The following is a 24,125-nucleotide window of genomic DNA, read 5'->3' on the forward strand; positions in this document are numbered from 1 at the left end:
AAGAGGGTATCCCCAGGGCTTCATTCCTGGTGGTGACATTTTAGGTGGCTTCCCAGCAACCTCACCTCTAGGTGCTGCAGCTTCTAGAGCCCATGGAGGACTGAGGCTTCCCACCTCTTTTCTGGGAAGGCTTCTCAGTGGTCCTGTGCACACTGCTCTTCCCTGGCCCCACACCCCTGATTTGTCACATGCTCTCCAAAACACAAAAAGAAAACATCCTCGGTAGAAGTTGCATGGGAGGCCCAGAGCAGGTGCAGAGGAAACGGGTGTGTGGGCGGGCAGCCTGCCCTCCCCGCGCCTACATGGGTTTCCACCAGCACAGAGCTACTGTGGTTCTGATTTCCTCCAACCACAAACTGGGCCAAGGTGGCAGAGGGCAGGCCTGAGAATTCTGGTCAGTGAGTGACCACCAGAGGTCTTGGTTCCAGTTGGCCTCCACCCTACCCTACTCAGAGGGCTCTTCCCAGTTCTCCACAGCTGTCCCACTCCTGGGCTTTGCCATTCATTGGGCTCAAGACCTGGGACTGCCTTGGAGAGAGAGAATGTGACATGTGTGTGACAGTGGGCCCAAGAGGGTTTGTGTGTGTGTGTGTGTGTGAATGTGTAGTGTTTGAGTGTGTGCTGTGTGGTTGTGAGTGTGTAGATGTGGGTGTGTGGTATGTGAGCGATGTGTGCTCTATCACTGTGATGTGTGACTGTGTGTGACGTACACACCATGTGGGACAGTGGGTGGGAGGAATGGCATGGGAACATGTCATGTGTGACAGGTTAGTGTGTGAATATATGATGTGTGGTGTAAAAATGTGTGTGTGGCATGGGAGGTGTGATTATGAAATGCGTGACTGAGTGTGTAAATGTGTATGTGAATGTATGTGTTGTGTGTGTGGCATATGTGGTGTGTGGTTGTGAGTGTGCAAATGTGTGTGGGGGTGTCTGAGAGTGATGTATGGGTGTGAACATGCTGTGTGTGAATGTGTGCAGGGCACGTGGGTGTGCGGAAGGTGGGTGTTAACAGGTTGCATGTGTGAACATGTGTGATGTGATACATGAATTGTGGTGTGTGGTTGTGAGTGTGTGAGTGTGTGGGGGTGTGTGATATGTGTGTGTGAACAGACTACATGTATGAATGTGTGTGATGTGATATGTGAAAGAAAGTGTGGCATATGTCTGTGAGTGTGCAAATGTGTGCAGAGTGTATGGTGTATGTGTGTGTGGACAGGCTACGTGTGTGAACATGTGTGTCTATGAAGATGCAGATTGGATGCACTATGGCGGCCTCCTGCTAGGCAGTGCCTGGCCATGTGTGGCCCAGATAAAACCCTTAGAGATATCACACTGGGGTTAAGAGCAAGAATTAGGGGTCTCATGACTGCCAGGCAGGAAGGGAATGTTGGGAGTCTGAGGAATCAAAACTCCCAAACCTGGGCTGTCCGTCTCGACCTCCAGAGGTTGCTCCAGGGTCTCAGGGACTGGATCCCCAGGGGAAGGCTGAACCCTGGCTAAACTCAAAGTGAGAGAAGTTTACTGTCTTCTTTCTCTTCTCCCTCTCTTGTCTTCTCCAACTGTATTTTCTCTCTCCTTTCTGCCTCTCAGGCAGCTGCAGTGTCCTGGAGTTCCCACTCCCGGGGGAAGGGATAAGAAGCTGAAGTCCACTGACATGCAGGGACCTGAGGGCTTACCATCCTCTGGGGCCAGTGCTTGACCAGAGAGATGAAGCCCAGGGAAAAAAAAGTCTCATGACAGGCAGGTGGATAGAATAAATAATACCGGGTACACCGGGAAGTGTTCTAAGTCTTCAGGAAAATTCACTTATTCCTCCTAAAAACATGGGGTTTATTATCCTCCCTATGTTATAGATGGAGTAAGAAAGATATTTCTCATCATGTTGCTGGGAGGATTGCCTGAGGGGAGCACAACAGAGGGTTTAGCACGATGCCTGAAGTACAGTGTAAGTGCCGTGGCGATCAGCCCTTGTCACTGAGGTGGAAGTTGTCCTTATGGGTTGGGCTTTGTCATAGCATCACCCCACTTTGACCTCCCATATCGCCAGTCTCCAAAGAGCCATCTCCTGGGCCTTTCCAGACCAAGAGCTGAGATCCTAGGTGGTCCTCGCCATGACCCAACACTGCTCTCCCCAAAGACAGACCCTGAGAATCCCCCCAGCTCCTGGACTCAGTGGGGGTCCCACTCAGGTAGAGGTACCTGGCTCAGGTATCCTGTAGTTTCCACCTTCCAACAACCTGGACCACAGGCTTGGCTGTCCCAGAGTGAGCCAGTCCACAGGAATGTGGCTTTGGGAGGGTTAACCTTTACTATAAGCCTACTCATGGCTTTCTGCTACAAGAAATGGTAAGACTTCTTAGCTGAATATGGCTAATATGAATATGGCTATACTTCTGGTAGTATTCTAAGGTTAGAACTTGTATACGTAGAATTTTGCATGAATCTTAATGTGACTTAAGAGCAAAAATCTGAAATTTAGAGTAATCACCTCCACACATTTAGTCAAAGACATTGACTCTAGTGAGCGCGGATTGGCTGCCCATTTCCTTGTCAGTCTTAGGAGGGGCTTACCAAGCCCGAGGAACTCCTGGAGTCTTACGGGACTATCTTCCTTCCCCTCCCGTTTCAGCTCCCTGGCCAGCTGGGGACCAATGGTCTCACCATCTCCTCTCATGGTGTGTCCCCTGTCTACTTAGATATGTGGTCTTTCTGAGGTGATCTCTTATTATTTTTAACATATAGACCCCTTGGTAGAGTTCATCATTTCAGAGAAGTTTGTGGGGTCAGGGGATAGTCCTTGTTTCCCTGCCTTGGGGACCAGTTTCAAGACCTTATGCCAGTCAGCTTCTCTCTGCTGTCTACTGTTCTTGGGAGACATGTTCTGTCCTGACTCTTGGGAAAGTCTTGGAAAAACGAGATATATAAATATATCTTCACACATTAAAATCAACTGCTACAAGCAGATTCGCAGGCACTATTGGACCTCAGTAATGTGTAATCATTATTATGTAATAGATTTTTTTAAAAGAAAAAAAATCAAGGTAATTCAAGGACTTGAGGAAGATTCTTTGTCATCAGAAATATTTAAATAGTTCTCTGAGTGATTGCTGGACACTGATCGTTGCATTCGGTTTATCATTAACCCCACAGTTGGTTGTTACTCCCCAGTCCTGGGCTGAATAGTGTCCTTCCAAAATTTATGTCCACCTGGAATCTTGGAACCTCGGAGAATGACCTTACTTAGAAATGGGCACTTTGCTGATGCAATTCATTAAGATGAGGCCACATTGCATCAGTGTGGGCCCTAAACCCAATGACAAGTGTCCTTGTAGGAAGGCCCTGTGAAGACACAGAGAGGCACAGTGGGAGAAGGTCAGGGGAGGATGGGCAGAGGTTGGAGCCATGCAGCTGTGGGCCAAGGATCCCTGAGGATTGCTGGAGGTGCCTGGCAGCCCCTGGCAGCGAGAAGAAAGGCACAACCCCCTTCACAGATTCCCCCTCACAGCCTTCCAAAGGAACAGACCCTGTGGACATCTTGATTTCAGACTTCAAACCTCTAGAATGGTGAGAGACTAAATTATCATTATTTTAAGCCACCCAGTTTATGGTACTTTGTTACAGTGGCCCTGGGAAATTAATATACTGCACCAAACTGGTGAGTTTTTAACTTAATTAGATATCCCATTTCGACTGCAGACCAGCTTCCTTAGTCATGGAAAGATTTAAAGCGGACTTTGGGGAGTTCATTTTTATATCTGCTATCTCCTCTTTTTAATATCAATTAAGAATAATGTAAGGTTGTCTGTGGCTTCAGTGGCATTTCTTGGCCTTTGATTCTAGGGACCAGGATAGGCTGTCTGAGGTCAGGATTGGCTTGTGGGTTATTGGCATTAATATGGAAGCTGTATCTTAGTCCTTCTGCCCTAGGAATGATGTGCTGGAGGTCAGGGAGCCCCTTCCAGGGGGAAAAGATTGATAGGTTCTGATGGACTTTGTAGTTTTGGTTCTTATGGAATGATGGGCCATCATGCCAGAAGAAGCTAGATATGCCACTCCATTATAGAGAACAGAGAAATAAACATTCCTGATGACCACCTCTCCAGGGTGGAGCCCCAGGCTCTGACCTAGGTCATGGTCTGGCAATCAAGCCTGGGCACTGCAGCTGGTAAAGCAGGAGAGGAGACCAAGGAGGACTGAAGTCCGAGTCTTGTCAAGGGCAGGTTTAGAAGCATGAAGTATCAGAACAGTATGTTCAAGGTCCGTGTGGAAGCAAAGGTTCTGCCCCACATCAGGCAGGATGGAAGCCTGGGAAGAACTTTGTCCTAGAGAGAACTCTCATACACAGAGGCCCTGGGGATGAGTCCAGCATGGACTGGGAGCTGATAGGACATGACAAGGTTTAGTGCCAAAACCTAGGAATGGCCTTGGCAGACAAAGGGGTCCTTTATCTAATTGCTGTACCCCAAGACACTCTGGGTTAACTACTCTAAAAGCTAAGTTATCAATTACCTGGCGTCTGGTTGATATTTCTGTGGAGGGAGTTTACTCATTTGGTTACTTGATTTTTTATTAATAACCTCTCCATCTGGGACGATATCGCAGAAAGGTATGAGATTCAAGGTCAAGTGTTCCATGGATGCTTACCCAAGATTTGTTTTTTTAATGCCAAAGAGAAGTGTGGTTATACTTGCTTACAATTTGTTCCTTTACAAATGTCCTAATTACATTCTATAACACAGAGCTTTGGGATCTTGACCATTGGTGTAGACCCCAAACTATCCTTCTTCTGCAGACCATCTTGGTCCCACTCGTAGGTAGTCTCCCACCCCCGTTCTCAGCCCAGCCTTGGAGGGGGAGGGAACTTTGTCTTGGGCCCACAGGCTGGAGTGCCTGAGAGTGGGACCAAAGCAAAAAGGGCTGTCTGGGAAACAGAAGGTATGGGGACAAATGCAGCCTGAGCCTCCTTGGTGGCAATCACGGTCTTTAATTATTAATGAAGTCGCATTTTTGATTTGTAAGCGAGTGTCAGCTGGTAGGTGCTGGTTGAAGTACAGAGCTCAGAGGGAAAAAGACCTTAAAACTTAGCTCTTGGGAGATCAGCCCCTCCCTGGCATCATCAGACACCTTCTTAACTTTCCTTTGGTTGGGAACTCTTCACATAAGTGGTGTACGAGGGTTTGCCCCCTCGTTTATCCTCTTGGGTCCATCTGAGTGACAGAAAGGGAAAGAGTCCTCTTCCCTGAGGTGGGGTTTGAGAAAGACCAGTCTCCATTATATTTTCTCCTCCTCTACCTCCTCTTTATTCTAGAACTCTGCCTCCATCAGGAGTGCAGGGGCTCTTGTAGAGAGATGCCTGGTCAGGAGGACAGGAGATGCCACCCCTGGTTTTGATACTATTTTATGCTACGTGGTCCCCTTGAGCAAACCTCGTCACCTCTCGGGATCTCAGTTTTCTCTCCTGTGAAATGGTTAGCATGTGTGTTTACGATTCCTTGTATGTATGCCCATGTAACCTGATCGCTCAGGCCCCAGGACTCTGGGCAGTTTATGATTTCTCCTACTGTGGGTGGAAGTGAGTGTCCCTGGTGGGGATTTTCAGGTCTCGGTGAGGGTCACTATAGTGAGAGAAGCTGCAGCTTCCAAGAATTTAGAGATGTTTACAAAAAGGCTACTGGCTGGGTCTGCGGCCTCTCTGACCCAGTGTCAAGAAGAGCCTGGATTCTAGTGAGTATCCAGATATGTATTTTCAATGAAGGAAAGAGGAGAAGATGGAAGGGAGGGGAGATGAAGAGAAGAAAGAGTCAAGGGGAGAGGAGAATTCCACGGAGGATACCATGAGAAGGATGAGGAAAAGCTGCCTTTTTGAAACGATCTTCCCACCCACGGGATCTCTCTTCTTTCTGACAGGTGCCTCTGAGATCTTAATTCTCCTTCGCCATCTTGGGTTCCTTCATTAAAATAAGCTGCAGAGGGGACCCCTCTTGGTCCCTCCACCCCACCAGAAACAGTTAGGCCAGGCTTGGATACCACTGAGGAGGGACCAGCAAACCCTCTGAGGAAGGGAAAGTGGGATGTGAGTGCACGCATTGAAGCCCCCTGGAGCCGAGGTCCCCTGAGGATCAACATGATTTTGAAGGCGATTGTCATGAGTGGTGGGAGCGGAGAGAGCCACTGGCGCCTAGACTTTCTCAGGGCCCTCCCGGACTCCGGCAGCCATGTTGTTGGTCTGGAGCAAGAAGGCGGTGTAGGCCATGTCAGCTTCCTCCTTGGAGGACTAAGGGGGCAAGAGGACAAGAGTCAGTGTTTGGGGCACTGGCTCAGCAGGTGGGGGTCGGAGGGAGTGTAGGCACTTCATAATCTTGGCCTAAGCAACCCAAGCCTGTATTGACCTGCTGCTCTTATTCTAGCTCCTCAGGCTCGCCAAGGACTAATTTTGAGAAGCGGAAAGTTGCAGTTTCTAAAAATACCTCCCTCTGTCTCACTACCTCCTTCCGACACATGGAGTGGAACCACCTCTGTTGCTTGGGCCTGTCCCCGGAAGCTCTGCCCACACAGTCCATGGGCAAGGTGGTCTAGACTGATGTCAGCCACAGTGGTTCACGTTTTTCTTTCATGACCTGCTCAGAGATGTAGCTCGGCAACAACACAGGGCTAGAGGGAAAGGCTGTCTCCAGGACGAGCTTCATCCCCTACTTGTTCCAGATTCGGGGTCTCTGCTGCTTCCAGGGGGAGTAGATATGATAGCAAGCATTAAAACCCTGGACTAAGGAGGCCCAGGGGATGGGAGGAGGGTAATACATGACCCAGAGCCAGGAATCACCTCTGGTAGGGTTGTAAGCAACATGGTGCTTGGCTGGGGTGGGGAAGGGCTTCTGGTGACTACCGAAGTGCCCGTGGCCAGCAGATGTCTTTCAGACTCAAGCGGAAGGCTGGTCCTGAGCAAACTCTCAAGGGAGACTGGGTGGCCTGGAGCCCACATGTTCCACAGCCCAGGAAGGGGATCCACGTAATCACCGGCATTTGGCATTCGACCTTCCCCACCCTGTAGTTTCTTTGTCCTTCCTTCTCATCCCTCGCTCTCCCTGCCTCTGGCACATTCACAGCCCGTCCGCTTACCTCCTGCCTCTGCCTCAGTCACATCAACAGCACAGCCGGGAAGTCAGGCCTTGCCCTCAGAAAGTTCTCCTGAAAACTATTTTCATTGCCTTCCCTCTTCTGACATCAGCCCCAACACTGAGGTAGCTTCTCCTGAGGTCTAACTGCCGTCCCCCATGCTGCACTTCCTTGTCACAAAAGTGAGGCCTCCCTCTCCCTCCTCGTTCTCACCCGTTTTGCCTTCTTGGGTTCTTCGGTCTCCGGGGTGTTCTTGGTGGCGGTGCGGCACTCTGTGTGAGGAGCGAGGGGTGGGGGTTCTTAGCCTTCACTGGCCTTATATCCCCAGAGGCAGGGTCAGGTCTCATTCTCGCTCCCCCAGGGGGTCGGGCATTCCCTTTGAGTGAGGGACGTACCATCTTTTCCTCCGAGCGTTGTCTCCTGAGTGACTGGCGAGGCTCCCATGTTGTCATTGGCACCAAAATCCTTGGAGTTCTCAAAGTCCGACATGCTGATGTCTGTCCTATAGCTTCTAATTGAAACCCGGTCTGTCCAGGAGAAAAAGGAGTTGGTATAGGGACAGGAGATATATGCGAGCAGGACATGCTGCCTCGGAGGGAGCCCCACAGGATAGCTGGAGAGGACAGTGTGGCACGTTGCTCATCTCTGACTCTGACCCGGAGCAGAATGGAAAAGGCCAGAGGCTCCTTCCCCGTCCCTTCTCAAGGAGAATCAAGACTCAATAACCCCTGACCCTTTTTTTTTTTAAAGATTATTTATTTGTGTGTGTGTGTGAGAGAGAGAGAGAGCGAGTGAGAGAGAGAGAGAGAGGGAGCAGGGGAAGGGACACAGGGAGAGGGAGAGAGTGGGAAAGAAGCAGATTCCCCACTGAGAGCAGAGCCTGATGTGGGGCTCGATCTCACTACCCCGAGATCATGACCTGAGTCAAAACCAAGAGTCAGAGGCTCAACCGACTGAGCCTCCCAGGCGCCCCAAGAACCCCTGATCTTTCAAGGCACAGTGCCTCGTTCTGTCCTCACATCAGCCCTGTGAGGCATGTATTATTATCCCTGCCTTGAACCCTGAGGAAATGGAGGCATGAAATGGGGACACCCAAAGTCACACAGCCAGCCAGTTCTCAAAGTAGGCTGGAAGTGTAGCTCCTCCTGCATCCGGAGCTCCTCGTCCTGGAGGTCCTGCCTCTGAACTTGGACCCTGAGCCATTACAGGTGGCCTTCCTGGGACAGCGGCATTCAATGTGAGTTTTGGGTATGAGTTTATCTTTCCCCACCTTGCTTTCCCAGAACACTTTCTCAGAGCCTGTGAAAGAGAAGAGACCGTGGCGGCCCCACACTAAGGGCAGCTAAGCCCCCCCACTGAGGTCCAAGGGCTTGGGACTGGAGCTGCGGGGCAAGGGCCTCCCGGGCACTCACCAACGTTCTTCCTATGCCGTGCCCTGAGCACCGCCACAACCACAGCCCCCACCGCCAGCACCAGGCCCAGGGGCACCAGGGTGGAGACAAGCACTGTGGAGCTCCCGCTTTGTCCTGCAGAGCTGGAAGAAGGGCTGAGTTAGCCGCCGGAAGGGAAGCTTGGGGTCCCAGGTCATCCCAGCAGTCCCCCCAGCCCTTTCTTTCCCTCCTCTTGATACAGCCCCTTAGCTCCACTCTTCTAAGGAAACTTCCCAGACATGGCAAAGGCAAGGACTGAACCTTCTCTGCATCCCAGGTCTGGGAAGTTGAACTGAATGGTGGACACCCCCCACACACCCCCGGCCTCAGGAGAAGGGCAAAGAGAACCACGAGCCCCTCCTGAGCACAAATCAAGGTAGAGAGGGCTGCCCCACCAGCGAGAGGAGGACAGGCCCTCCTCTGTGCTCCCCACAGCCCAAGATCAGGTTCTCATCCTCTGGGATATTCTCCCTCACCTGCTGGCATCTACGGACCCTTTGCTCCCATCTGCAGGGTCTCCGACATCCTTCACTGTTTTGTCATCCACAAAAAGCCTGGGATTCTGAACGACTTTGCTCTCAACCTCTCTGACACTCGACTCTACCACTTCTTCACCAGGAGCTGAATCCACTTGGCTGATGTCTTGGGACCCTGGAGAAAGACAGGCGGGGCTGGATTATTTGTTCTTTCTCTGTTTTCCCTCCTTGATATCAGGGAATGCAAGGAGTGGGACTTCAGGAGCAATCCCGGGGTCAGGGTGAGATCTCAAGGCTATTAGAGTCGAGTGCAGAATAACACTAGAAATAGATGATCTCTGTCCCATTCATACCAAACTCATTTCCATCTCCAAGGCTCCATGGCATAGCTCCAGCTGTACATAGGAGACTGACATTTTTTTTTCAGCTTTTTGAAATTCTGCCCCAGGTCTGCTGGGTGCGATTTTGCTGCCCCCTGGTGGTATCTTGGCAATGGTTCCCTTCGTGAAGGAGACCAGTGGGACCCAGGTATGGTAGGATTTCTAGAGATTCTTATAATACCCTCACTAGGGACAAAACATTTCATGTGACATTTTAAAAAGAGCCTTAAAATGTAAACATGCTCGAAGAATTTGCCTTAATTGTCTTTGTTATATCTTATACATGAAGATATCTGGCCTCTTTCGAGAGCAGGCTTTGGCAGAATGTATCGCATATGACAGTGACTTTGAAATTTCATGACGCAGACGATCTCTCTTATAGAAAGGGCTTCAAAATAGCCTGAAGGGGCAACTATAGGACTTGTCTTGAACCTGTGGTTATATGGCAAACCTACTTTTTTTTTTCGGTTTGTATGCTTTTTTCAGATGCTCCTTGTAGAGGGCTAAATGAGACTCGACAGAGGCTTACTCTCCCCCTGCTTCCAGTCGCTTATAGCCAGACTGGGGGGCCGCCTCTGATGGATGAGCTGGTAGGCAGGAACCTTCTCTGGTAACCCCAGGGGACATAGACCTTGACCTCAGAGACTTACCCTTTACCCTTTCCCCGACTGACAAATAGACAGCCATGGTCTCTCCGTATCGGGGCCCATCCTTCACCCCGCACCAGTACCAGCCTTCATCTGCCTTGGAGACTGGGTTCAGGGTCATGGAAATGATCTGGCTCTTCTGGTCACAGTTCACGAAGGCCTGGCTGGGCCCTTCGTCTTGGCTGGGCAGAGTTCTGCAGTCTCTGTTACTCCACTTGCACCAGTATTTCTCAAAGGAGTAATATTTGCATGGGAAGTGACAGGAGAGCTTGAAGGTCTCCCCCACCCGAGCAACGGCATTTTTGGGTGCCTTGAGGCCTGGTTCTCCTGGAGCAGGGCAGGAGGGAGAGATAGGCATGCAGGTTGACATTGGTGAAACTGCAGGGAAGTAACTGTGGTGGGGACCTTTGTCCATGGCCCATTTCCTCTCTGGAGAGTATTATAAATAAATACATTATACTGAGCACATAAAGAATGTGATTATGTGCCTATGTAATAATTACTATTGATGACCCTCATGCATTAATCTAGTCTATCATTAAACATAGGGTCTTACCCACTGGCCTCAGTTTGCTTTCCTTGATCTTCTCTTCTAGACTCAATACAAAGAGCCACACTCTACTTTTGCTGATGGCATATATACTGTAAAAGAGGCCACTGTTCTTAATACTAAAAGGTGCTACATGCTGTGGTTTGGAGAGTGTGGAGTATGCGCAGGAAAGGGTGCTTGTTACAGTTATGAAAACATGATGTCTCGATCGTTGGGCTCTCTCCTGAGGTTTGTCCCATCAGCATGGGATGAGATAAGAGGAAGAGTGGTTGAGGGGGATGTCACTGCTGACTGAAGGGTCCTGGGGCTGCCTCCCCTCCCTCTTGTCCTGGTTCAGCTCTTACCTTCCACAATCTTGAGCTCCACCATGTATGTCCAGCGATTATCGCCATTGGTCAAACACCAGTAGAAGCCAGCATCCTCGGGGGTGAGCTGGTTGAGTATGACCGTGTAGGTGCCATTGCCTGGCTCTTCGTGCAGTGTGAGCCTGCCCTTGTACTGCTCCTTAACCAGCTCCTCACTCTCCACCAGCGGCTGGCAGCGGCCATTTTGAGTGTCTTCCCAGCGACACCAGTACTTCAGGCGGTCTGCTTCCTTGGGGTTGTAGGGGCAGAGCACTGCCACAGAGCCACCAACCACACCTTTCACCACAGAGGGAATCTGGGGCATTACGGTCTCTGGAAGTACAGAGATGGAATGGAACATCAGCAACACAGTCTGGGTAGCTCTTCCCCATGGTCTCAGCCAGGGCAGAGAGGGAAGTTTAGATCATTTACCTCACTCTCCTCAGAAAATGAGAAAAACTTTCCTAAGCTTTCCTGTAGCTGGAGAAGTCCAGCCAGACTCCAGTGACCTTCACCACTAGTCTGGGCATTTTGTTTCCTTTCCCCACTTTATTCTTGGCAGAGAATGGAAGGAGTTTAAGGAACGACTCTCACTTCTCCTTGGGCTTCTTATAAAATCTCTCTATATACAAGTTTTTGTCTGTTTATTAGCTCATCCCATAAAAATGGCCAGATGGTTTTTCTCCAAATTAAGAAAATATGTTTAGGATGGCATGCTTTGAAATACAAACTATGTAGCACAGAAGGTTTACTAGTTGACCACTCTGAGGGCCAGCTCAAGAAAAAAAAAGATGGCCGTTCTCCAAAAACTAAAGCTGATGTCCAGTGGGAACATGGACTTCATATGAAGATGCTGAGGAATATAGTGAGGGCCAAGCTGGATATAAAAGTACTTCCCAGGGAATGTGAACCCCTTAAGGAAAAGTCGCAGGTGACATTGAACTGCAAGTACTGGTTTGCTGTTTCTCATGAGGGTAACTCTCTGCAGTGCTCCCTGGTGAGGGGGAGCAGGGACTTAATGATTTCACCACCTTGCTGGCCTGCCAGACTAGAGCTATGTAGGCCAGGTGGTGGAATCACAAATACTCTTAGGAGATGTTGAGGGGGAAACTCAGAGGCTGGGGTATTGTTTTCTTGGGACAGCACTGAGGCCAAGATAAGACCAAGAAAAGACCGGGATAAACCTCCCATTACAGATTAAGGGATGAGGGTGCTATCCTGCTTGAAAGACTAGGGAGAAGGGACAGGTGGCCCTTGTAAGCCTTGCCATGGCACTGGGGTTCCATGCTAGGTCCTCACCATGGCTCTCTGAGACCCAGACAGTCTGCGGGTTTTGCCTCAATGAGGAGTTTCGCTCTCCTTCTTGTTAATCAGGGACAGCCATCAGAAGGCCTTTGACAGAGAAGAATTGGTAGGTAATGCAAGGCTGAGGCTGGGTTTTCAAGCACTCCTGTCCAACTGCCTACATAGCACGTAGTTCAGGGCTCGATGGGGAGAGGACGACATTGACTGATGTATAATGGATAGACTCCCAGGGCATGAGACAGGTGCCCACCTGCTGGGCTGACACTCTTCTTCCCCTCCCCATCTCAGGTCTCACCTTCATTGACAAAGAGTTGCCAGGCCTGGGTGGGGTAGCCTTCGTGAGGCTGACCGTCAGAGTGGGTTCCACACCGGTAGTGCCCGGCATCCTCTTTCCTCAGGTTGGTGATATGCACACTGAAAGAGCCCTTATCCTTGGGAATAAGCAGGATCCTGCCCTCAAAAGTCTGAGACTTCTGCCCCAGGGTGTTGATGACCACATCGCAGTCTTCCCCGTTATGTGTTCGGCACAGAAATCTGGCTGTATCTGGCACCTCGGGGCCCAGAGCACAGTCAAAGGTCACGGAGCCCCTCAGATCGCCATAAAGCAGTTCAGGCTCAGGCTTCAGCACCTGGAGGTCAGCATTACTCTTCTCACCACTGGGGCCGTTCCCAGTCTGGCAGACGTACATCCCAGCGTCGCTGAGCTGGACTCGCTTGATAATGAAACTGAACATTAATTGGCTGGTATCCTGAATACTGATCTCTGCTCTACCTTTATAGTTGGGGTTCACATTGCCATAGGAGTCAATGACTAGAACACAGAGCTGGTCTGTGTTCTTGCACACGGACTTCTTCTTCTCAGAATTCTCACGCTTGAAAGGGCAATTGATGGTCACTGTTGCACCCAAGTCAGCAACGTAGACGTCAACGCCATTTTGAAGCCCAGGACCTGCAGGATAATGGGCAGGTGGCCAATTGTGATTTCACTTTCTTGCAATAGAGGGCTGTTCAGTATTCCCAGTGAGGGTCTGGGTATACCTATAACCTTCACTGCCTTCCTTCCAAGAAGGACACTACCAGAATGTCTTCCAAGGACCAGCCTACTGCTATCTCCTCCATGAAGCCCTCCCCAAGCTGATGCTAATCTTTTCCTCCTCTGTGCTCTCTTAGCACTTACATCTGTTATCTCTTATTACATCTGATCTTGCCTAGAGTTAATTATGTTCCCCATAGCCTGGAAGCCCCTTGAGAGCAAAGACATACTTTACCCATGCTGCAGTGCCCAGCATGATGAATATACGTGGTAGGAACCCAAAGTAATGTTTGTCGAAATAAACAGAATGAATGTAAGGATAGGGTGATGGATTTCAGTGCACTGTGATGGAAGTTTCTAAAACTTACAACAGTCCAAATATGGAAGGATCTGCTTTGTAAAGTAGTGAATTTCTGCCATTTCAAGTGTTTAATCAGAGGCTGTATACCCATCGTCTCCAGTGTTCTTTCAGACATCCTGTATAAGGTCAACTCCAAGTTCTCCTCGACTCTTAAAATTCTTCCATTTTATGACTCTCCATGACCACCTGAATGAACTCTTTATTCAGTCCACAGATAACCCCCAGGCACATCCCAGAGGAATGTCTTTGGGACATATCTTTGAGAACCCCTCCAATTTTCCTCCCTTAAGACTTCTTTCTCCCTTAATTTCCCTTGATTATCTGAAATGCCCTTTGTTGTTGAACCTTGTCAGAAAGAGCTTTCCTATTTTTCTTTCTCTTAACTAGAACAGCCTTATGCAGTGGCCCACTCTTGCAGGGCCCTGTTCTTTGGGCAACAACTGATCATTTCATTTATGCTAAGGGTGTTGGTAGACTAACGGATCCCAGATCAAAAACGCATTTTGAAAGAAGCCTTCTGGTGACCTTAAGGTCCTGATCTGAAGGGTACACTAATGGCAGGAATGTAACGATCCCTAGAAACCTCTCTCTGCCTTTTCTGTCTCCCTCAGTTCAAAGACCTCTCGCCCCGCCTGGAACAAACACAGTAAGAGAACTTGTCCTCCTGATGCTCTTCTAAGCTACCGCTTTAGTAAAACCCTCAAATGTCATCGGCCCTGAAGACCTAGAAAGTTGTACTCACCATCCCCAAGGGTGTGCCATCTGTCTCCTTTCCATATTCTATTATGAAAAGTCCTTGCCTCTGGAAAGAGAACTCACAGTCTTCCCCACCCCGTGCTGGACCTCTTCCCTCTCAGGAAATGCTTCCTCCAGCCCTCCCATGGCTACTGAGATGAGTCCCTCTCACTTTTCCAAGGACCCCAAGGAGCCTGGGTTCTTACCCTGGAGGACCTCCAGGCTCACATCAAAGGACAGACCTCGGCTGTTAATGCCCAGACCACACTTGTAGCGCCCAGAGTCGCCCCGAGTGAGATGGCCAATGTTCACCACAAATGTGTTGCTCTCTGGGAAGTTGGTGAGGTTAGCTCTGCCCTCATAGTCCTTGGAGATGTAGCCTTCTGAAGAGACGAGGGTCGTGCAGCGGCCCTGGGCCCCCTGTCGGCACCAGTACTTCCGGGTATGCCGGTTGACGGAGGAGTCTGGGTAGTAGCACGTGATAGATACTGAGCGCCCTTCCACACTGCTCACTTCCTGGGGACCGAATATGGGACTCTTCATGGAGACCACTGTGGGGACAAAAGGCAGAGGTTTTCCGAGGCCCTGGCAGGTAAAACCTGCTCAAATGATCCCAACAGCCTCCCTAGGAGACGAAATTCTCCCCCGACACATGTGCCTCCTGTAGATTATTTGCTATGCACGACAGCAGGACAACTGCTGCCAGACAATTCTACATGACTTGCTGCGATTGGGTAAAATGACTGATTAAACGTTATTACATTCTAACTGTATCTCATTAAGGATCGCCATTTTTAGGATAATGGAATGGCAAACTTAATTCATATCCTCGTCCATTAATAAAAAGCCACTTTGTGGGGTGCAACACCATTGCATTTGTTATCTATTATTTTTTTATGTTTCTAAAAACACTTGGTAGATTCTTTTCTTTTCTTTTTTTTTCCGGTTAAAAATATTGGGAGCCAAGAAGGAAAAGTTATTTTCCCCAAACCCCATAGCAACTCCTGAGAGGTCTGATTTGAGGTCTAGGTCTTTTCTTTTTCTTTTTCTTTTTTTTTTTTTTTCCTGGTAAAGAACCTTAACCAGACTCCTGGCCTTGAAACAAGGAATTGCTACTCTTCTTCCTGACCCCCAACACTGGTCACCATGTCTTTTTCAGATGTGACCTTTCAGCACCATCTGTGTGACTCCTCCTTGAGTCGGTACAAGTTTTGAGAGTGGCATCCCTGGGGACAGGCCAGGTTTCAGTGTTCCCGGCACCCTGGGTCCTGGAGGGGTGGACTGGGGCCTGAGAGACGCACCTGGGAAGACAGCCAGCAGGCAGGCGAGGAAGAGGAGCCCCATGGCTTGTGGTTCTCAAGGGGCTGTGCCACCCAGGCCGACTTCTTTGTGGGAAGCTGAAAGAGAGTAGCAGAAAGGATGAAGCTCTTTTGTTTTCCAAAGCCAGTTGGCTTTACAGTTCCTGTAACAACTATTTGGTTTTGTAGTTCCAGTAACGGACAGAAAGCCTGTTGAAAGAATGAATGGCTCCACCTTTCCCATTATATTTCAAAGTCCCATTATTCCACAGAGCTTTTCATTCCTTAATAGTTCTAAGTTGCTATTCGTCTTCTCAACTAAAATGCATGTACCTTAGGAGTAAGGACACAGGTGCCATTTTTCGTGCATCCCCCTCTGGGTGGCATGGTCCTAGGGTTAGCTTTGTAAAGTCTCAGAACAGCTCACTGGATCCTGGGTTATACCCACCAGTGGTCCCGTCTCTCTGTTTCGGCTGCCCTCCCTACAGCCCTGGCATACTTTATCATGTGTTCATATGTGCAAACTGGGACCCCTCGAGAAGGCCTGATAGGGATTAGAGTTTAAATGTCACAATGGTGGGGGGCGCCTGGGTGGCTCAGTGGATTAAATGTCACAATGATGGTCTCTTACATTAGCTCCTTCCAGGCACTGTGTTAAATAATGTACATGTATTATCTCATTTAAACTTAATATCACCCTCAGAAGTGGTTGTTCTTCCCCACATTTTACATTGGAAGAAATGGAAGCTTAAAACTAAGTGCTTTCCTCAAGGTTGTATAAGACTTAAGTGTGGGGGTGGGCAGGGTGGGGGTGGGGGAGATGGGCAAGATTTGAACCCAAACTTGTCTGACTCCACAGTCCAAGCTTTTGGCCTTCTCCCGATGCACTGGTTCACGCCCCAAACACAGTAGCAGGCTTAGCCCTGTACTCATTCTTGTCCTCTGTAGCGCCCCCATTGCTTATCAAAGTAGTGTCATTCATGCCTTTCTGGAGCTTCATAACTTCCCTTTAGCTAAGACAGAATGGATATAATTACAACTGTTTTATGGATAAGAAAATCAAGCTCTTGAGATGCTGAGTGATAGGCCCAAGATTTCCCAGAGATTCGGTTATGGGGTCAGAGTTTAAAGCGTAGGTATTGTGGCTTATTATCTTGCCTAGTTATTCAGGGCAGAGGAAGCTGGAGAATCCAAAATAAGGCCCCTTGGAGGGTCCGGTGCGGGTAAATCTTGCCATGTCTGTGGATGTAGCTTTGGGGTGGGGTGGGGTGGGTGCAGCTTGAGGGTACCAGGGCTCAGCCTTACCACCTTAGGATCCCAAACTGCAGCCCAGAGGAGGAGAGAGGTGGACAGAGGAGCCACACTTTCCCACGACCTTCGGCAGGCTTTAACCTTTGGAGTGGATTTAACGATGGATGAGAGCATTAAGGGAGAAAACCTTGTCAATAAGCCCAGGGCAATAATGAGCACCTATAAAGATAAGGAAGCCCTAAGCACTCGGGAGCCCAGAGAGTGAAGTCCCAGGCTCCCCTTACCACCCCGGCCCCTGCTCCCGCCCCCAGAGACTCCCTTCATTAGCTTGAGCCAAAGGCAATAGAGCTGTTTATCTTGGTTATTTCTTTTCCGGGGGGGAATTCCCCAGCAAGGAACCTTTTTATTTCCTTGTGCAGATAAAGGTATTCTGTTTCTCCAGTTCTTTGGGAGAGTAAGGGGAGTGGGTTCGGGAAGGAGGGGACAGATATGGTGCCAGGTGGCAGCTTGAGGTTCTCTTGATGCCAGTTAATTGCCCCAGACTTTTCACACCAGGCCAATGATTAACTCCTGGGGTAGGTTCTCAGCCAAATGCCAGCGTCAGCCCCAAACTGGATGCATTCGGGGGATGCTGGCTTGAGGAACCGTCTGAGTGGTCACTACAGGTCACCATGAGACAGACTTCCAGGGGGGACCAGGCCTCAGAAGGCTGGCAAGTCTGTGTCTTCTGGAAGACTTGGCATGGACTGGGTGCAGAGCCCCAGGGAAATTACCTTGGGTAAATCGGGGCTTGGGTGCAGTGACAAAATGCCACGTGCTTTGAAGCGCCAAACCAGCAGTGCTTCCCTGGGTGCTGGTTGCTACTCTCACCTTCAGACAAGCAAGCTCTCTAACACTTCTGTATGCCAGGAATGGGTACCTCCCCGGACTGCTAAAAGGGACTTGCTCTGGCTTCCAGAGAGGCAGGTGCCTGCTTTTCCCAAGCGGAAGTTCCAACTTTTGGCCCAGGCTTCCCCTCGTTTGTGACATGCTTACGTGGCTGTGACTCTCCATCTGGGGAGACGACATGCACATGGGCCCGTGGGCCTTTGCCCAGCCTCGGGGCAGGGATGAGAGCATCATGTGTGCACAGCTGGAAGGGCAAACCTGGCAGAGAGTGACCTTGGTGAGAACCACAGGGGAGATGATGGGAGGGCAAGGGCACCCCCACTCTCGGAGGCAGGAAATCTTTGTCCAAAGATAAACTTAAAGCACCGTTTCTCTGCTAGCCGCTGACGTGACCCTGGGCTTTGACACTCATTAGAGATCCCTTCTTCTCCAAACCAAACTTTTCTCCCAAACCTGGGAAATTCAGGTCTCTGGGAGGCCCCAGGCCAAGGTGGTTAGAACTGGCTTAAACGATTTGCTTACGGAAAGAGCACACTATTTACTGGGCCCTTACTAGGGCAGCAGATGCTTTGTTAACTGCTTTTCTTACGTGAATCCATCCATCATCACAGGAACCCAAGAGACAGATAAAATTACCTTCATGTTGTAGATGAGAGAGCAAAAAGTTAGCGAGATTCTTGACCTCAAGACCCACAGCAGAATTAGATCGCTACTGCATTATCATTCCTTGCGTGAGCAGAGGGACCTGTCCTTTTGGAATCTACATAGGCTGAGATACCCGGCATGAAGGCACTTTTTCTTGTCCTTAGAACAGGGCTTGTTCTTTTCCCCAGCTAGGCTGGGGTATTCAAAATCACTCTCATGTTACCAAATTACTACCCCTGACACATTTATAACATGTCTACACATTGTGGATTGGGGCAGGATTGTCGAATGTACTGGAGAATAGAGTTTTTTACCTTATAAAATTAATATACCTATTTCCCCTTTGGTTAGAGTGACTGAACTTCAGCTCTACTAGGTTGGAATCCAAACCCTTGTCCACCGAATCTATAGTTTCCTTTTTTTTTTGTTCGGAGGGAGAGGGATCTCCCGGACAGACCAGGTCCTAGCACAGCTGCCTGCGCACCATTTGACCTTCAGCGTCTCAGAGCTCTTCCTCTGTTTGGTACATCACACAGGGCCAGTCAGAGCTCTCAGCCCCAGGGGCTTCAGAGAGGAGGGAGAGTGTGCACGACAGGGACTCAAAGCCAAGTTGGCAGTTTCTGATATCTTCCTGTGAGTTTGAACTTGGAGGAGCAAGAAGCTTGGAGCAGCTGGCCTGGCTGGGGATGGGGCTTTCCTTGGCCTGACCTGAGCAGCACCTTCCCCTACTTCTAGAAGAGGCACCGCCTGAGTCCATGTGGGGTATCCCTTCTCTCTCTCGGGTGCAGGAGCAGAGTGCATACTAGAGTGATCCCGGAAACTGCATGATCACTGTGTGGTTTGGAAGGGCCTCAGAATGAAATGACAAGTAGGAGCTTAGGAGAGTTTATATAGTTTATGTAAGTCCTGGCGTGTGGGACTGTCTCCATTTAAAGGCAACATTTGGGGGAAGGGAATAAGAATTCTAGAGGACAAGAAGATGGAGAGAGAACAGACAAGGAGTCCGAAGAATATATGACCTAGAAATACCCAAGACTTCCTAATCCCATCCCTGTCAAAAGTGGCCTGCATGAATGCAAAATTTAAACAGAATTAAACATTTGAAATACCAGCTCCATGAAGCTCTGGGGATAAGCTTCATGGATGTCTAGACGACCTTTCTGTAAAAACTTAGAACCTTGTTATTGATTCCACCCCATTCTACCTTAATGCGTGGATGCTTATCTCGTCCACTCAATCAAATGGCTCGCTCCTGGAAGGCAGGGGCCAACGGGGATCGGTCTCTACAACCCAGAGGGGCTTGCGTCAGAATATCTGGCGAGGACCAGCTGCTCAGCGAAGTTGAATGGGGTTGGAAAGTGTTCTATCTCTATCCTCTCTATGGGAAGGGCCAAGTCAGGGCTGATTTCTTTCATTTTGCCAAATGCCTTCTCAGTTTGGGGCACGCAAGGGGCAGTTGCATGAAGAGGAGCCCAGAGGATGGAAGAGAACCCAGAGGTCCCAAGTCCTTCTGTGTCACAGGCTAGCGGAAGAGCTCTAGCACTTGGGCAAAATACGCTGGGCCAACTCCGTCACCTGTAAAATGAGCATCATAGTTCCTGAGTCTTCTAGAGAGACTCGCTTCTATGGGATGGGGGAATAGGGAGGGGATAACGGGATATGCACATGGAAGTACTTTAAATAGTATAAAGTGCCCTTCCAAAGTAGGAGCTTACAATCCCTCTTAAGCACAAGGCAGTGAGGGTCTGTGCACTTGACTTTCATGGTTGCTGAGCACTTGGAGAGTGGCACAGAGTATGGGCTCCACCGCTTGGTTTTCAGCTCTCTCACTTGGGGACTGTGTAATTTGGGGGCAGGATATTTAATAGCTGGTGGGGGAAGAAGGAATGTCTGCGGTCAGCATGTGCAGGTTTTCTCTAAGTTCATCCCCTGAATTCCCAACTAAGGCCTCCATAGTTTAATTGCGTGACCTTAGGCAAGTCACCTCATGGCTCTCCGAGCCTCCGTTTCTTAATCTGTAAAATGGAGATCCAAATCATGCCTATCGCTCAGGCATGTGGGGTTCAAATGGGAAAATATGTGTGAAGTTGCTTTGTAACCTTCAGAGCAAAATAGCGATGGTTTGGTGTTTTTCAAATTGGTTCAGTTTCTCGAGGATTTAACTGAGCAGCAGACAGACCTGGATAAGATCATGCATAGCAGTCCAGGATATTTATAAACTAGAGACAATTGCACGTCGTACAGAGAATCGCTCTAAGTATTAAATAAAACAACATGTAAAGTCCTTAAGATGGTGTCAGCTTAAAAAATGTTAGTTCCTTTCCCATCTCCTCTCTAAAATCAGCAGTCCTGGGTGCCTGGGTGGCTCAGTGGGTTAAGCCGCTGCCTTCGGCTCAGGTCATGATCTCAGGGTCCTGGGATCGAGTCCCGCATCGGGCTTTCTGCTCGGCGGGGAGCCTGCTTCTCTCTCTCTCTCTGCCTGCCTCTCTGCCTACTTGTGATCTCTCTCTGTCAAATGAATAAATAAAAAATCTTAAAAAAAAATAAAATCAGCAGTCCTCTCTTTTTCCTGTCCTAGAGTGAGAGGAGAATAGAAGTCTCTTCACTGGGCATCCCTTGAAGGCCGGGAGTGAGCAACTCAGATTGGACCAGCATGGTCTGAAGGAGAAGAGCAGGTTAGAAGTGGGAGATAGAATTATAGCTAGCACATACGGAGTTTTTTTCAAGGGCTTTCCATGTGTTTATCTCACTTAATCTTCGCAGTGACCCTAGGAGGGAGAATAAAATGGGCAAACCCATTTCACTGATGAAAAAACTGAGGCACAGAGGAGTAAGAAATCTGCCCGGGGTTACAAAGCTGGTAAGCGACTGCCATGGGATTCAAGTTCAGGTGCTCTGGACCAAGAACAGAGGCTAGGCTGTACTAGGCAGGTCTTGAAACTGACAGGAAGCAGTCAGGAGAGGAGGGAGCCAGAAAGCCACTCTTAGAGAAGTCAGTCCAGTTCTCTCCTCTTCACTATTCACAGGAAAGATAGTTCCTGTAAAGAAATACCTGAACCCAGAGGTAGGTGCCAACAGAGAAATTTCTTCCTGAAAAATAATAATAGCTGCTATTGATGTAGCCCCTACCACGTGTAAGGCACGTTAGGTTTGTTTCCTGTAACTGGACACATTGCCTCCAAAGCCTTTTTCCACATGGTCAGTGCCAGGGACTTTGGGATCCGAGCCCCAGCCCACCCAGAGTGAGGGCAAGACGTAGCTGAGAAGGGTTTCGGCGGAGCACATGCATGGATAATTTCACTTTTTAAAAAGTTGGGTATTTGTTTTTTTAGGTGATGTTAAAAGGTCCCCATGACCCTGTCAAAATGTCTGTACCAGACTGTCCTCGTTCATACTTGCTGGGTGACTTTATGCCACTCGCCTTTACTCGTGGAGGACTAGCTTCCTCACCGACAGGCGGGATTCTGTACCTACCATGCCCGCCTGCTAGATTGAGCTCAGGCGGGAATGAGATGATGCTCTAAAAGCCTGGGGTAAGCGAATTCATGACATGGAATTTGCTGTCTTCACACTATTGATAAAATAAAGCCGTCAAGGTCTAGAGGCGCCGAGAGACAGGAATGACTACGGAGCCAGTGGCTCTCCTGACTCCTGGCTCATCGCTCTTTCAACTACATCCCCACATCCAGAACCGAGGTGAAGGAAGGATGGATGAAGACTTCCAGAGCTGGCTCTGGGTGGGCAGATATCCACCTTCCTCCATAACCATGAACGGACGCATCCCCCCTCCAGATGTTCGAGAACTTGTAATTCCTCTAGTGAAGGGGGAGAGCAATGGTTCAGGTTTTGGTGCAAAACCACTAGCAACTTGGTTGGCCCCAGGCCTAGGACAGTTGCACAAGTGGCGCTGGGGGCCCTGGGAAGGGAGCCAATGCAGCCACTGTGCTTATGGACGAGGGTCCCGTGGCTGGCTGGGGAGACTGTCAGGATGGGCAAGGTGAGAACATGGAGGGAAAGGGGACTCCTGGCTGCAGAGCCAGGGGGAGCATCGGGACTCGGAATGCTGTCTGTGCCTGGGAGGGGGCTCTTCCCACCTTACTCACCCCAGGAGGACGTCCTTTTCCCCACCGTAGCAAGGGCAGGGTGATATGACCATGTATATCATGCCTCCCTACAGCAGGAATCAACAGGATCAAAACGAGGTTCAAACAGGAAAGGATCCCAGAGCCTCTCCAAAACCCAGAAAAGGGGGCTGCAGGTGCCCTCCCCAGCAAGCTGGAGTTGGAAAGCTTCCAGGACTGGAGGACTGCTATGCATGATCTTATCCAGGTCTGTCTGCTGCTCGGTTAAATCCTCGAGAAACTGAACCAATTTGAAAAACACCAAACCATCGCTATTTTGCTCTGAAGGTTACAAAGCAACTTCACACATATTTTCCCATTTGAACCCCACATGCCTGAGCGATAGGCATGATTTGGATCTCCATTTTACAGATTAAGAAACGGAGGCTCGGAGAGCCATGAGGTGACTTGCCTAAGGTCACGCAATTAAACTATGGAGGCCTTAGTTGGGAATTCAGGGGATGAACTTAGAGAAAACCTGCACATGCTGACCGCAGACATTCCTTCTTCCCCCACCAGCTGATATTTCTCAGAAAAGAGGTGGGGGGGTCCCCCACCCACATGCACCCTCGCTCATTTCTGGGCCACAGACCTCTGCTCCCCGGCCACACTCTCAGCTGCCCACGATGCGGCCCCTCTCCTCCTCAGCCCGCCATCTGCAGGCTGTGAACTATGAATGCAGAAGGCTGCCTGAGCCCCCATCCCAGACCCTTCCTGGATGGCATCCCGTTGCAGATCCCAGAGCAGCCACACTTACTTTAAGCCACTTTCTTCTCTCCCAGCAACTCAGATTCGGGGGCACAGCCTGCTGGCTGGTCCACAGCCTGGGGTTTTCCAAAAGTTGCCCGCAGGACACTGGATGTTGCTGCCAAAACTGAAACTGTGCAATGCTTGACCCACACCTGGGCTCTTAAAGGGACACTCTCCCGTAGGCCTGGCGGCCGGCCAGGGGCACGTGACTCTCACGATCCCTTGCTTTCCTTTCCTTTCCGTTTTTCTGACTGGTTTCATTTGCTCCCCTTGACCTTGGGGAGACTGTTACCAGGGAACCCTCCATCATTTTTAGCTGCAAGATGAGAGACAGAGTAAAGCACGAAGCACCTACTCTGACTTTTTCTAGCTACAAGATCCTAGGCAAGTCTTCTTTATATTTCTTTTCATTGGACAGACAGGGATAGTAATCCCAAACCTACAGGTTGAGGGTAGAGCCAGTTATTAGATCTAAAACCCTGGTCCAGGTATGGTATGAGATTCATATGCATTTGGTGGAACACAGGTGGCAGGAAGGGCTCTCAGTCCTTGGCCTCATCTCCCCACTCACTCGGGAAGCACCTACTTTCTAGGAAACTTAGCCTGGATGAAGTCCACTCTTTACACATCTTCTGAAGAGCCCCCTTCACCAGTCCCAGGGCTTCCAGGAACTTAGGGGAACTGTGGCTCTCCCATTTTACTCCCTCCTAGGATTAAAGACGGGCTTCTTCCGGGCTCTCCTGAAAATGGCGGACCTGAGAGCCATGTTGGGACCTGGGCTCTATGCCATAGCAA

The 24,125-nt window shown here is 49.6% G+C and overlaps 1 protein-coding gene across 1 annotated transcript; it reads right to left on the reverse strand.

Moving 5' to 3' along the window:
• Positions 1-4,967: 4,967 nt before the first annotated feature.
• On the reverse strand, positions 4,968-23,494 carry PIGR (polymeric immunoglobulin receptor). Its single transcript, XM_045983663.1, has 11 exons — positions 23,338-23,494; positions 15,679-15,774; positions 14,584-14,928; positions 12,544-13,197; positions 10,944-11,276; positions 10,053-10,376; positions 9,023-9,197; positions 8,529-8,650; positions 7,512-7,643; positions 7,330-7,388; positions 4,968-6,277 (listed from the first exon to the last, which is right to left on the reverse strand). Exons 2-11 carry the CDS (start codon positions 15,719-15,721, stop codon positions 6,182-6,184), a joined length of 2,283 nt encoding a protein of 760 aa, XP_045839619.1. The 5' UTR covers positions 15,722-15,774; positions 23,338-23,494; the 3' UTR covers positions 4,968-6,181.
• Between the last annotated feature and the right edge of the window lie 631 nt (positions 23,495-24,125).

The sequence above is a fragment of the Meles meles genome, chromosome 17 (assembly GCF_922984935.1).
Source record: "Meles meles chromosome 17, mMelMel3.1 paternal haplotype, whole genome shotgun sequence".
Lineage (NCBI taxonomy): Eukaryota > Metazoa > Chordata > Mammalia > Carnivora > Mustelidae > Meles > Meles meles.

Excerpts from the sequence above, each read along its gene's own strand:
- PIGR (XM_045983663.1), bottom strand. The coding sequence starts at position 15,721 with ATGGGGCTCCTCTTCCTCGCCTGCCTGCTGGCTGTCTTCCCAG. Across the intron at positions 10,377-10,943 it reads GGAGCTCAAGATTGTGGAAG|GAGAACCAGGCCTCAAGGCA; the intron begins GTAAGAGCTGAA and ends GCCCTGCTCCAG. Across the intron at positions 8,651-9,022 it reads GGGTCCGTAGATGCCAGCAG|CTCTGCAGGACAAAGCGGGA; the intron begins GTGAGGGAGAAT and ends CCCTTCTTCCAG.